At 39.2% G+C, this 15,640-nt stretch overlaps 1 protein-coding gene across 1 annotated transcript in view; it reads right to left on the reverse strand.

Moving 5' to 3' along the window:
* LOC108237370 (CUB and sushi domain-containing protein 1) overlaps positions 1–14,318 on the reverse strand; it is a 390,396-nt gene extending 376,078 nt beyond the window's left edge. The window contains exon 1 of the mRNA XM_017418738.3: positions 13,242–14,318. Coding sequence (XP_017274227.1) covers positions 13,242–13,380 — 139 coding nt within the window. The 5' untranslated portion in view covers positions 13,381–14,318. The remainder of the gene's footprint in view (positions 1–13,241) is intronic.
* Positions 14,319–15,640: the final 1,322 nt, after the last annotated feature.

Consider the following 15,640-nt stretch of genomic DNA (forward strand, 5'->3'; position numbering starts at 1 on the left):
TGCAGCATCAGCCCAGTCCACACTGCCCCGCACTCACCCCTTCCCATACTCTTTCACTCCCCGTGTCTCTCTTTCCGTGTTACCATCCAGAAAGCTGTTTATAATACCAACATTGGCTGATGTGGCCATCTGACATTTAGACAAACGATCTCTGTTTGTGGCTGAGGAAATACAAAGGGAGGAAATGAGAGTTTAAAAAAAAGACAAAAAGAATGAAAGAGTAGGGGAAAAAAGAAAAAGAGACATTGAGGAAAAGAGATGGAAGAAACAGTGTAGAAGATTACAGAGGGAGGAGAGCAGCGCAGAAGGAGGAGGATAAAATGAAGAGAAAAAAATAAAAGGTTGGGGAGGGAGATGAGGAAGGAAACACTGCGGAGCAGAAATGGAAAATGAAGACAGAAAGAGAAGACGTAGATAGAGGGCAGATGAGACTGTGACAGGAGAGTTATTCCAGTGGTCATATAGACATCTCAATGAAAATGCCAACAACCTAATCAAAGGACCCAAAAGGGCAGAGAGAGAGAGCCGGGCAAAGACCAAGAAAGTGGAGAAAAATATGAGAATCAGAGGAAAGTTAAGGAGGTAGGAAGAGAGGAGAGAGGGGACTGAGAGGCCAATCAAACACAGAAGAAATAGACAGGGAAACGGAGTAAAGTCATAAAAAAACGAAACAGATTAGCAAAAATGAATGGCAGGGGAAAAATAGAAAAAGCAGCAGATTGACACATTAAGTAAAAAAAGAAAATGTAATGTGAGGAATCAGAGTCAGGGAAGAAGAGAGCGGGAAGACATGAGGCGAGTGAAAAGAGCAAGAGGGATGAAAGAGCAGATGAGATACGGGATGAGAGGAGAGTGAAGGAAAAAGAAAATGGGGTGGGGAAAAACGAACTGTTTGCTTCTTGACATTCAAGACGTGTTAGAACTCCTTAAAGAAGTTCATCATTCTCTAATGTACTGAAGCTGTGCTTCATTTAATCTGTGCTCATCAGTTTGTGGCAGAATTGGTACAAATCTGAGAGAAAGCCAGGCTGCTCTGTGTGAAGAAGTACAAGATAACCTGGATTTACTGTTGTCCATCATGCAGCAATTATTTTCCCATCTTCCATCTGTCTGTCAGGACCTTTAGGTATCCCAAATGAACACAGAAATTACACTTTATCATTTCAGCACGTCATACAAACTTTGTTACTCATTCATATGTAAATAATTTAGAATGATGATGATGTGTTTACTCTCCACGTCTCATTTTCCCTTACCTTCATGGCACCAATGTAATTTATTTACCTCCCAGAGAAATGAGATAGGGTCAATATGACTATCCCAGCTTTCTGAATGCCAACATCAGGGTCTTTCCTGCCTCCTCAGAGTGCGGGACAACTTGTTTGCTTGATTTTAAATCAGCAAAGAAAACGGACAGAAAAGATGTGTTATTTAGCCATCATTTGTCATACAGGAAAAACGCAATTGACACTGTTCAGATTTAATGGTCTGTAAAGGACAATGCAAAATCAGTTTTCATGCAGCTGTGTGTGTGTTTGATATCGCTACAGCTCGAGTCCTGGAGCCTCGTCTTTTATTATTTCCTTATCACACTTCAAATCTGTTCCTCCTTCCTTATATTTTCTTCTCTTTCTTGCTCCTTCTGCTCTCCTGACTTGATTATCCTTTCTTGCCCCTTTGTCTTTATCACACCGTTAATTTATTTGTTGCTGATCCAGTTGACAGGGCTACATTGCTCACTTTACACTTTTGCCTGTCAGCGTGGCATAAAAACCTTAATTTTAAATCATTTTATTTATTTTTTGTTTGCATTGATGAATTGTTTGGAGTAGTTCTATTGTCCTGTGTAATCTAATTTAGTTCAATACAATTCAATTTGATTTGATTTAAGTTTGATTTGATTCCACTGGATTTCAGCGAATTGAATCCTTAGATTTCCCTCAAGAATTGCACGAGGAAGCACTGCCAATAAAGCACATTGTGGTCTTTTAATGGAAACAAATCAAATTTAAATTTAACAAGAAGCAATTTAACAGCCATTAAATGCTAAGAACCTTTCATGGCCTTTGGACCCTGGAAACTAACTCCAATCGGTTTGTTTGTTGAGATTAAACACAATTAAGAGCCTCTGCTTTTTTACATCTTTCTTATCAGTTCTTCCTGCCCTCTTTTGTTCAGCCACGACAAAGGTACCTTGTAAAAAAAAAAGCCTTGGACAAATCAACAATTGCCTAAGTCCGTCACATAGCCAGCCTGTAACACAACCAATCAGCCAGTAAGTCAGTCAATCACTTTAACAACCAGCCAATCATTTAGCCAGTAAATCAATCAGTCAGTATTGCAAGCCTGCTGGCCAGTTTCTCACCTCCTTCCTCTTCTTCACACACTGTCCTCGATGTAGAGCTGTGCAGCAGTGACACAGTGTGCTGTGGGACCTTTACAGTTCTGTCTCGATGTATTTGGTTTTCTCAAGCTAACCTCTATTAACACCACTTCCTGTTTCTTCTCTCTCTGCATTCAAATCTATTTTTCAGCCTCCCTTCTCCTGTCCCCTGTGTCAAAGCTGCTTTGTACACTTTCTGCTGTGTCCTTATGATGAAGGTTCAACACTAGCTACCATTACCAATCATTAAAAATGGATAGAATATAAACGATGCTGTTGGAGCAATGATAGCCTGTGGCTAACGCACTTTATACTCAAACGCACATTCAAAATGCTCAGAGAAATTTACATAAATTCACAAACAATAATGAAGGTTAACAGCAGTAAATGTTTAAAGTGCCATGTGCAGCATGTTTTTCAGAAACACACACAAAAGACTTCAGCATTAAACATACACTCACTATTGTTTGTATGCTTCACATTACCTCCGTTCATTTGCACACTCAAACTTTCTGACTTTAAGGAAACACACACAGTTTAAATTCTCTCACATGGACACACTCGCAGAAGCAAATATGCCCACTCATGAAAGCTTGTGTACACAAGCAAACACTAATGCACATACATATATTCAAAACAAACAAATTCACTCTCAACTTGCACCACATTATTGTGACACACAGCTTGTACAGCTCCCGCTTGGTTGCGCACAGAAAAGCTGCGTTCACACACACGATACTTAGACACAGCAGCAGTACACACTTTTAGCTTAGATGTGGACATTTACACACAAAGAGGCACCCAAGCACAAAGTAATCACCTCACTTCTCTCCATAACACCCCCTGCTCTAACCCCAACCATGAGCATTTTTCTTGTGATGGCTGAGACAAACACTCAGCCACAGGTTACACACAAATGCATTATTTTTGAAAACTTTTTTTCTTTTAAACTTACAGTATACCCGTGCATTTTTCCCAGCGGAAAGTCTGAAAATGCCAGCAGCATTAAAAACACCGGACCGTTCAGAAGATAAGTGACAGACATATAAGTGCATGCGGAACGACAGGAAATTCGAGAAAGGTTGTCAATTAGAGAGGAACACAGAGGCAGAGAGACACTAATAAACAACCTGAGCCCCTTGACAAAGTGCAGAGTAATTATTACTGAGGCTCTATGTGCTGTATTTCTCTGTGTGTGTGTCTCACTGTCTCACTTTTCCCCTAAAATCACATTAATGGATGAAAGTAGCTTCTCCTGCTGCTGACTCGTCGCTTTGAAATGGAAATGTATCTCATTGGCTCCATATACAGAGTGCACACACATACACACATACACACAAAGAGTGTAGGTGTGTGCCAACAGTGTCAAAAACACAGTCCCACTTTGCCCTCAAACCATAAAACTAAGCTCAAGAAAAACTGAAATACCACTAATGCAACATTAACAGACACATTAGCCTGCTTAATGTTAGCCCGTTAGCCAGCTATTAGCCTACAGCTTATAGAAAATGTCATGCTAAAGAGCAGTGGCAAAGCAGAAATAATACAATAATAACAAGTGCTACAATAACAGACATATTAGCCTTTATATCCACTGAGGGGCAGCAGCTTTAAAATTGACACAGTCAGGTTTAAAGCTGCATCTTGTAGCAGATGGACACCATCATTTACTACAAGGTCTTTATTCAAGCTGAAGAGTCTCCACCTTGCTTAAGTGTCCTTTAGGAAAACACTGATTTCCAGAAAATGACTGCTAGCTGGCCTGGCTTTATCATCACAAAGTGATTTCTCCTTCTATCAAAAATGTATTTTGGGAAAACACAAACAACAAGGACATACTAACTAAGGTCTAGAGAGACAGAGAATACACACCTTTAATCCTGGCAAGCTGGGCTATTTTATAACTATTTTCCATATCAATTTTATCCCCAAGTAATCTAAATCACTCTTGAGATAAAGGAAACCACTGAACTATCTCCATCCAGACCTTAACATCCTCAAATAAAATTAAAAAAATTCAAAATTAATAAAGCTGTTTTATGGAGTCTATATTGTTCTATACCTGTTTCCATAGTGTCATCTGTGTTTTGAACTAAAAATGGTCTAAACTTTCTTTTGGCCAGGTCAGTAAAATCAATGGTTGGTCTTGGTAGAACCACACTAACATGCTTTAAAAAGGTTTTAAAAATCAAACTGATTTTTTTCTGTTTATTGTTTACTGTGCATTCTCTAAAACAAACTTGTGTCATATACAACCACTGGCAAAATCTATGGAATCGCCACTCTTGGAGGATGTTCTTTCACTTGTTTAATTTTGTATATAAAAAAATAATGACAATAAATCACAGACATGACACAGTAGTGTCTTTTCTCAAATCTGGCATTAAAAAAACTATGAAAAAGAAAGAAATATAATTGTTATAGTCAGTCACAGTTGTTTTTGTTTTAGATCAAGTAAAGCAAAAAAAAGATTCAATCATTCAGTTCTGATGAAAAAAATTATGAAATCCCTCTGTAATTTGCAGGTCTAACACAAACACCTGCATCATATTAAATCTGCTAACTAGTCTTCAAATAAAAAGAGTGCTCGCACCTCGGAGAGCTGTTGCACAAAGCGGATTGACATGAATCATGGCTCCAACACAGGAGATGTCAGTTGAAACAAAGGAGAGGATTATGAAACGTTTTCAAGAAGGTGAATCAACACAGAAAGTTGCAAACAAAATGTGAAGGGAAAGGGGAGCATAGTGGTAGACCAAGGAAGACATGAAAGCATCAAGATAGAAAACAGTGTGTGTTAAAAACAGAAAATGCACAACAAAACAAATAAGAAACAAGTGGGTGAAAGCTGGAGTCAATGTCTGAGACTGAACTGTAAGAAACTGCCTTAAAGAAATGGGATTTACATACAGAAAAGTCAGACGAAAGCCACCATTAACACCCAAACAGAAAGAACAAGGTAACATCAGGCTAAAGAAAAACAATCATGGACTGAGGGTGACTGGATGAAAGTGTCATGTCAGGAAAAGGCACTGGAGATGGCAGTCATTACATTGTTAGTAAATGCCAAAGTCTACATTGAAATTTTGGACACTTTTAGTATCCCTTTGAATTGCCTTGTTGCTGTATAAATAAATTTGACTTGACTTATTAGGTTTATTTGATAGGGACAGACACACATTTACATAGACAAACTGAATGAAACAGCAGTCCCATGTTAGCATCATGGTGCAATAGCAACAGCTAATTCGCAGCACTTGTCCCTAGATGGGCTTTTAAAAAAAAAAAAAAAAAAAAAANGAGTACAGGTCTGTTTTTGACATAACCAGAGTTTTGTTTGATTTTTGAACATACTATAACTGGTTGCAGACTTTAAGTGAACAGGAAGTGAGTTCCAAGCTGCAGATCCTCTCACAGACAGTGCACTTTGAGCAAAAGTGGTTCTTCGAAAGGGGACCTTACAATTTCCCTTCAAAGCTGCTCTGGTAGCTCTACTATTGCCCTGCAGTCTCTGTATGCAATCGCTTAATGGTATTGGTGCTAGTCCATTTAAACACTTAAAAATCAGTTTTAAAACGTTATAATTTAGAAAATTTGTAAAATCCAAAATGCCAAATTTAGCCAAAATACGACAATGATGGAATCTAATTGGCTTTTGATGTAAAACCTTTAAGGCCCGATTATAAAGACTTGCTAGTGGTTTGAGAGTAGTTTGATTAGTCTGAGACCAGACAGTAGCTCCATAGGTAAAATGTGAGAGGATCAGTGAGTTCATAAACATCTCTGCACAGTGAAGTGTCAAACAATGTCTAATAATTTTAAAACAGTTTATATTTGACCTAACAGTTTTGCAGATTTTATCAACATGACTCTTGAAAGTGAACTGAGCATCCAAAATTATTCCTAAATATTTTTCTTGTGAAACTTGTTCAATAGGGTCCCCATGGATCTGAATATTCAAAGACTGTAATGAGGTTTTCTTAATTGAAAAGCAAATGCACTTTGTTATTCCATCAATTGAAATGATGTTTGGTCATGATGACTGTATTGTTGGAGCAATAAGGGTTTATAAGGCAATGTTTGCACTAATTACTATTAAAAATGTTGAGATTGAAGTTATTTTAAGATGGAAGCACTTTACTTTGGCACTGGCTGCATTCAGATTAGCTCATGAATCTCTGAATTTATTTCTCTCAGTTGAGGTCTTTCAAAAGAGCTATTTACATCAAGTAGGATATCAACTTTTCATAACTTGTCCACAAAACCCCATTTTAAAAAGTCTAAACTGTCACTTGAAGTCTGAATTTAAAAAAAAAAAATCTGTACCACAATTTTTGCAAATATGAAGCAGTCTCAGCGGAGAATTAGTGCTGGAACCAAAGCTCCCATTACACATTGCACGACTGTTAACATAACAAACGAGCTGAAAGAAGTAGAAATTATGTACTTTGCTGGAATTGGTGAAAATATACCATAGCTGTTGATGTTCTGAATAATCTGTCAAATTAAATTTGGATATTGGTTTTCATGGATGTCGTGTAGTCACACCAACCAATCTTTCATTATGAACTCCATTTGAGAGGTTCATTTCATGCTTATTTTTAGAGCTGGCTGGCTGAGTAATCCTGTGTTATGAAATAACCCTCAGCTCCCACCACTGCGAGGCGTCGGCACAACAAGGTAACAGAAAAACAGCCACTGCTGCGGCTAAAGTGGCAGGAGTAAAAGCGTTTTATTACCCTACAAAATATAGGATTACTGGATGCATCCAGGTATGACACAGTTTAATAGATAAATATCAGGTTTAAACAGAAAATAATCAAAAAACATTCAGAAGGAAAACCTAAAATTAAATTAGACATAGCGTTTAGTTATGCATTATATTAGGTGGTAATACCTCAACTGGGTCAGCTGCAACACTTTTATGATGTTCATAATTTCTAGCTCTGTCTTGCTGTTTCACATGATATACGCACACTCTTTTATTTCCTATTTTCATGCTGCCCTCTCAGATTTTAAATGACAGGTAGATGAGAAACTCTGCTGCGACTGATGCAGTATTTATTGCAAGCCCGAAATATTTGAGTCCGGTCATTAATATCAACACATTTTAAAGCCCTGTTTGTCTGCACCTTTGGGTCACTTTAGTGGATTTCCCCCCACGTATTAAAGTTATAAATTCAAGACAGACAGAGTTATGATGTCATTACTTAATGCTAGACATTACGAGCTGAGTAACACAAGATGGAAAAGTCATTCCTGATTAATCGCATCTGTTCGGGAATACATTTTCATTTTCCCTTTCACTCTGTCTCCTCCTACATTCAAGTGCTTCTCCTTCCTCTCTTTAACACACTTGTTCTGGTCTCTGCCTCGGCCTCGATCGCTCTCTCTGTCTTCACACACTTTCTCGTTTCCCGTCTCAGTCTCTTTCTCACTGCCCTCTCCCCCTGCTTAGTGTACTGTATGTAGGCCACGGCTCTTTTAAAACTTCTGTCATTTGAACACTGTAAAGACCGATTACTAACTGAATTAACACAAGCCATTTTAGACGGCTGAAAGAGATTGCGGCCTGGCATCAGAGGCATAATGATGACCTTCGTAGTATGTTCCTTATTTGTTCTCTGATGGTGAATTTGACTCACGACACCAACATTAACACTGCTCCACTTTATGTGTTCTAGATCTATTTTTAAATGTTATCACTTTGCAGGAAAACACTGGTTCATTGCTTCCAGTACTCATTAGACTTCTCAAAAGCTCTCTTTTTCTTTCCTTTGACCACACATCAAACACTGATTCTTTGCTCTCTGTTGAACTGTGTACTCTGTGGTAGTTAACTGTAGTGAAGGGTGTGTGTGTGTGTCTGTGTATTCACTTGTCTCACTGGACATCTAGAAGCACCCTCAAGTGCCTGAAAATTATCAGTACTCCGTGAGAAGAGTCTCCTTTGCTCTTAGTCAAGCTTCGTTTGTTTAAAATGTGCGAGGTCTTCGATGTGACTGAGGGGAATCAATTACAACATGAGCAGCTGAAAATGCTGAACAAAATTTCCCTCTTCTTTCAGCCTGCAGTGTGTGTTTGTTTGTGTGTGCGTGTGTGTGTGTGAGTGTGTGTATGTATAGTTCAGTTCCTCTCTTCTTTAGTAGTGAAGCTAAATGTTGCTATGCTTTCATAAAAAGACAACAGAAAACTATTTCAATATGCAAAGAGTGGCTACTGAGACAGCTGAAGCTTATGAACTATTTAAACAAGTATTTCATTCTTTTCAAATCTAAAATAAAGGTAATGTACTCAAACAACCTAAAAGTGAAGACAGTATTTTTTTTAGTTTCTATGAAAGTGACCATCATGAATAAAAGAATTAGAAAAGCAAAGCAGTCATAAAAAATATAGCACATATTTAAATCTATCAACGTTTCAGATTAAAAGAAAAAGTGAAAAATCTTGGCTGAACAGGTAATAAAAATTTACTGAATGAAAAGATAAGTGGATGCTGACTCTTGTCAACATTTGGCTCTTGTGGGGTTTTTTTAGTTTTATCTATTGTTGAATAGAAATTTGAACCCCTCGGATATAATAACAGAACTTAATAAATAAAATATTTGAGCGAGATGTAATACAATTGTCAATGCAGACCGAGGAAATATTTTCCAGAAAAGAATCTGTTACTGTCGGGCACGGTGGTGTAAATGTCACGGTTTGGGTTTTCTTCCCTGCCGAAGTAGCTCACATTTGTTGATTCAACCAAAACATCCTTCATCACATCAAAGGCTGCCTGAAAATTTGAAGTTGAAGAGGAAGCAAACCTTTCAGCGGGGTAATGATCCACACAAAAAAATCCAACAAGGAATGGCTCAGAAAGAGGAAATAGAGGGTCAATGGAATGGCTGACTCAAAGCTCAGATTTGAATTCCTTCTGAAATGTGGACAAATTTGAAACGAGAAGAAAACGTAAATATGAAATAAGGCATAAAATATGTTGCAGCTGAAGGTATCTGATATGAAAGAGTGGCCAAAAGTTCAAACAACTGAAGCTAAAAGCAGGCAGACAAATATGCAGGGCACAGAATATTTATTTCTACGAAACAGCTGAAGTTGATAAAAAATATGCTGACTTTTTACACAAAATAGCTTTTAAAATTCTTATTGAAAATATTATTTCAACTTTTGCAAGAAACCTGATAAATGCACCGATTCAAAACATTCAAAATTCTCTATTCTCATAAAAGCCAAACATTTCTAAGTAATTAGATTTTAAATACTGAAGGGAAAAAAACAAGCAAATTTAAAAAATAAAAAAAAGCTGTTCTGCCCGCACTGTTTGTGATTTTTAAATACTAAATCTTATCTTATTGCCACGACTGGGAAGAAATATTCAAGCAAAAATATTTATTGTATTCTGCACACTGTACATATGATAACAAAAACCTGAAATAAATTAGAAAATGAAATGAAATAATCTTGTAAATTTCTTTTTTTTTTTGATCCATGAGGTTGCCACAAACCTAAACACTCATAATTTGTTATATGCACGTATCAGTCATTTATACTGAAGATCTGAGGAAATATTAATGAGGAGGCTATTATGTGACAATATTATATGTTGAATCTTTTTAATTGTATGTCCCTGGAGAAGGTTAAATGGTTTATATTCCACCATAAAGTTGTAGCACGTTAAAATAGAGTTGCATTTTTATTTTTTACGGGCGGTATTAAAACTCTGAAACTTCTCATCTGAAACATATTTTATACATTAGATGTTTCAGTATTATCTGTTTACAGTGACAACTAATAAACTATTAAATCTAAAATACGGGAAAATAAGATAAATGAACGTTAAATCTTTTCTTTTTGTGCAATGTTTAATTAAACACTGAATTAGTTTTTTAGTCATTGCTTTTTAGTATTTACATTTGACACAGTTTTTGGGAACAGACCATTTTAATCCACTTTCATGCTGTTCACACATCGCTGTAAATTTGCACTGACTGTATCTGATTCACCATGTTGTGTGTCTGGTTTTGGATAGGGCAAACAGCTCTGTTTTAATTAACTGTATCCTAACAGTATGTGTGGAGGGGAAGGGGGGTTCTGTGTGTGTGTGTGTGTGTGTCCAAGTTTGTGTGTATCCCATGTGTGATATTAGTATGCCAAGCAGGAGGACAGACAGCTAGTTCCAATATCTTGTTGTTTGGCATTGATTCAATGTCAGCTAATTGTCACCTTGTGCGTGTACTTCAGTTTGTGTGTGTATGGTTATGTGTGTGTGAAAACGTGCGTTTAGGCCTAAATGTCCTTATAAACATTAAAGCGCTTCGAAAAACAGACTTTTAATCAGTCCTCACTTTGAAAAGGGAATGTAAATAAGTCAGTGGAATGACCTGTGTGTTGGAGTGTGTGTTTGTTTCTTTAAGTGAGCGTGTGTACAAGTGATTAAACAAGTGCTTCATGGTCCCAGTGGGAGTCTAAAGTCTCACACATGGTATTCAGGAAAGTGTGTATCTGAGCGTGCATGTGTGCCAAAAATGTCCTTTGTACAATCCCCCGTAGAGTGCAGTTAACAATATATCAATTACATACACACTATCTAGGGTAAAGCAAATTATCATCACAGCTGGACATGTGGACGTTTCTCGTAGACTTGAGTTTTTTTGGTTCTCACTGTCTGAGCTTTATCATGTAATTGGGCATGTTAATGTACAAAATACAACAGAGAGAATGAGTGACATTTTTATATAAAAAAGGCTTTGAATGAGTTCTTTCTTAACTACAGATTTTGATTTGTCAGTAAAATCTTATTTGGTGGAGTTCAGTCTTTTTAGAGTAAAGTTATGTAGAAAGGTATTACCAATTATCATCTTACCTGTTGAATGAGCTCAGTTTGAAGCAGGGTCAAGACCACAGTGGGTTGCAGCTGTTTTAAAACAACTCAAATCTCTCCCTAACAATATGTTTTACTGCTGCCAATTTCACATTACATCAAAACTGTTATCTCTGTTAAAACTTTATAATGTTCCTGCAGGAAGTGCCCCAGGCTACACCAGAAGTGCTACAGCTAACTGCTTCTGTCACTAATTGCACTTGCAATTAATCTGAGACAGCAGAAATATAAGATAGCTAGATAGCTCTTTGAGTGACCTATGCGTTTAGAAAACCTTTTCTTCTTAAGCCCACTTTTAAAAAAAAGGTTTTTGTTGTTTTCATAACAAGGTAAACTTTTTAATGCTACAATAGGCATCTGATTGACGTTAAAGCTCCTTTGCTGTCCCAGCAAAAATATGTTAAAATCAATTATTTTGACATCTTTAACTGATATTTGCATGTAAAGTTCACAGTGTAATGTCGTTTACAGTGTATGTTGTATCTAAAAGGCAGGCAACCATTTGGTGTTCGAGGATTGACTAAATGAATTATCTCCACCCTCCCTTCTGTCTCTCCAGATGTCTATATGCCCTTTAATTTTCTCATACTTTGTCTTACGTTGTGTAATTACCTCTTCAGTAACAGAAAGCCATTATTTGTGACCATTATCATGCTCTTTTTGGTGACAGGTTAATGACATATATTGTACATTCTGATGTGGGTAATCTCATATAAAGTTATTGCATACATGCTCCAAGCTGTTATTTAAACGAAACTTGTGGAAATGGAGATTTTAAAGCTGATAAACTCAGCAGAAAACACACACACACCGAGACACACACACATGCACACCGAGATTGGACTCAAAGTTAAATCACAGGTGATAAGAAGCAGTTGCTTTAATCACAAACAGCTTAAAAGCCCCTCTATCATATTCATCAACACACACGATTCCTCCTTAATCACACTTTCACTCAAATCCCTTTATTTCCAGGCTGACAGGCTGCATGCATGGCAGGGAATACTGATAAAGAAACCACTGCCAAACATAAACACACGCACACACACACACATACACAATAAGGAGAACAAAGTTATGAGAGGTTTACAGAGAATCCACAGAACCAAAATGCTGTTTCTATCAAGAAAACATTATTTTCTGCTTCATTTCAGGAGCTTTGTGCGTGAGAGGGACTGTTTGAGGAAAAGAAAACTGCAGAGGGACAGACATTTGCAACAAGAGTGAGGAGAAGTGCACACAAAGAGCCTATTGATAGTTAACAGTCACTGTTCCACGGAGGCAGGAGAATTTTAACACTTTCTGCTTCATCTGTCTGCATCTTAAAACATCAGGAGCCTCTTTAGTGCCGACCTGTAAGACTGCTGACACGCTGTATCAGTCCCTGCTCTGAGACATCCGCTCCTGAGTGTGACTCCACAAAATCTCCTCCTTTAACTATGAGCCTGGGATTTCATCTCCACACGGAAACCCCTCTCTGCTCATTGGCGGACACAAACGCAGAGCTGAGCGGCGCGCGCCTCGTGCCGGACAGCTTCAGAGGTGAGGTGTGATTTAAGGGCTCGGAACTTGTGTTGTTGTTGTTGTTGTTGTTGGCACAGAGGCGCTCTGCTCCACGTCGTGTCCAGCTCCTGGTTCCCTTTCTCATGCGCATCAACGCAACAAAATAAATAAATACATCAAAACTCTGCGCGAAGCACAGTCGCGCACGCACGAGGACACACGCAGTGAAATCAGAGCTGCGAGCGCGCGCGTGCAAGCCTACATGCCAACGCTGTTACCTTTCCTTCCCGGCGCGCGCGCGCGCTCGCGCACACGCAAGGTGTCCAACCGCACCACAGTGGTACCCCATCTCTCTCTCTCTCGTTCCCAGACACGCGCTCGCATCCCCGTGTCGGCAGGGCTTCACAGCAACACGCAGGCAGATTGAACCCCCGGACCCCCCTCCCTAAAGGAAAAAAAAAATCAACTCACCGCTGGACGGGAAGAAATCCCCCATGAGGAGCCCCAGCAGGAGGAGAAGCGGGAGGTCGCGTCTCAGCGCCCCCGTCTTCATCACATTCAGCCTCCTCCTCGGCGGCAGCGGCGTCTCCGGCGCTCCCAAATCCGTCATTTTGCTGTTAAATAAATCCAAGCCGGGCTGAACGGTAAAGTCCTCTCCCCACCGAGCCGCTCTGCTTGGCTGAAGGAAGCGGAGGGGGGGGGGGATTCAAAAGAAGAAGGCAGCCCCCCCTCCTCCTTCTTCTTTCGTTTCTTTACCCCCCTCCAAAAAAAACAGAAAGAAAGAAAAGAAATAAACAAGCGGAGATCAATCACGAATATCCCTCACGCGCACGTCCATGTTCATGTTCGGACAGGACAACCGGTGACGGGTCGGCGGTCTGAGGTCGGCCAGCGCGCCGCTGGTGTGAGCTGTCATAGCAGAGAGTGGAGGAGAGAGGGACGGAGACAGGAGGAGGAGGAGGAGGAAGAGGAGGAGGAGGAGGAGATCCAGCCGAGGAGAGGAGAGAGGTTGGTCGGTGCAGGTCCGCACAGCACGGCGCGCAAACAGCGACTGAGACCGGCGAGGGAGGGGGTGAGGAAAGGGTGAGCACAGGAGGGAGAGGCAGAAGGAAAGCGCGAGGCTGAGGATGCTCTGAAGGAGAGAGGGAGAAGTGGGGGACCGCGAAGGAGGAGAGGAGAGGAGAGGAGAGGAGAGGAGAGGAGGAACCAGGTGGATGAAAAGAAAGGAGGCAGGTGAGGCATGGGTGAGGAAATGGGAGGAAAGAAGAAAGATTAACAAAAGGACCTAGGTTTAGGCAAAACTGAAAGTGGGGGAGGAAAAAAAAAGACAAAATTTTAAAAAACTGAAGAAACGAAAGAAATACGCATGGGTAAAGTAGAAAAAAGTCAAATTAAAGAAGCAATAAAGGGAAGAAAAAGATGATTCATAGACTTGAGATATGACACAAAGGTGTTGGGAAATCAAAAAAAGAGGGGGCAGAAGGGAAGAGGAAAATCAAGGTGGCAAAACAGAGCTGCAGATTTAAAGTAGAAAACTAAAATGAACAAAATCAAATAAAAAGAAAAGAAGACTGGATGGAAGGAGAAGCAGCAGGAAGGACGTTGATAGAAAACAAAGAAGTCGGAGAAAAGTTGCTGGAGATAGCATATCTCTGGTCACATGATGTTTAATACATTCTTTTAAAAGTCCTACTTTACTTGATTTTTTTCATTCCAGTTACCATAAACACCACTTGATGATACATGGGTGTTTGCACCCAAAATAAAACTACAAGCTAGTTATTGATCCCCAGTCCCTTGTGGCATGCGGAAAGGATCACACTAACAAGATTACAAGGCTGCAAACACATCATAAAGAATTAGCCTGCTGAGCCACTAATACAACCAACAGCAGCACGATTTAGAGGCAAATACTGATCACACATGTTGCTTCGTGTTGCTCTCATAACTGCATCTCATAGCAACAGCAACCCAGAACTTTAGCAGCAGAGCTTTTAAGGGAATGCCTTTACTGTAACATCACTCATCAGCTTTTTCCAAAGATAGTGATGATGTATCACTTGCTGCTATTGTGGCAGAGATGGAGCCATGTCTGTTTAGATTTTCACGTTATAGTTACAGTTGATTTGATGAAAAATTTATACAAAATATTAGTTTTTTTTTGTTGTTGTTATTTTTCATGTTACATCTATGGAAAGTTGTCAAGAGGAAAAAAATGCTCAGGTGGACACAAGTCAATGATTTAATCAGCAGGGGAGATTATTGTAAATGTGTCTGTTTTGCTTGGGTTGAAATAATCCACAGCAAAAGGGCTTCAATTCTGTGTGAAAAACAGTGAATTTGAGCAAATCCTCATTTTGCTTTAGACCTCCAAACAAACCCCTTGGGTTTTTTGACCACATGGTACAGGATTTGTCAGCTACAACAGCCTGGGCTCTTTTTTCCCTTTTTATTATTAATTTTTTTTTTTTTTTTTTTTCCAAAATAGATTTGTCACTAATCTCCCATCTTGTTAATCCACATAAGTACATGTCTTGTTCTGATAGCTAACATCTTTACTTTGATACCATTTCTGTGCGTTTGCATGCTGGAGTGTGTGGCTGCCACATGGGTTTTTGCGTGCTCGGCAGCTGTTAGAATGTGTCTTTTAGTGAGCGGCTGTGTGTGTGCATGTGTGTGCGTGTGTGTGTGTGTGTGTGTGTGTGGGTTGAGCCATTTCACAGCATTACTGTGAGTCATCCATCAAGCTGGTAGCTCTCTGTGTATTGGGCTAGTTTGTCATTTTATATATATTTATACAAAAAAAAAATCATCCACTGTTGGGAGGCTCTATGAGACCAAAAAGGCTGGTGTTTTCAGCCCAGACAAGA

The sequence above is a fragment of the Kryptolebias marmoratus genome, linkage group LG15, assembly GCF_001649575.2.
Source record: "Kryptolebias marmoratus isolate JLee-2015 linkage group LG15, ASM164957v2, whole genome shotgun sequence".
Lineage (NCBI taxonomy): Eukaryota > Metazoa > Chordata > Actinopteri > Cyprinodontiformes > Rivulidae > Kryptolebias > Kryptolebias marmoratus.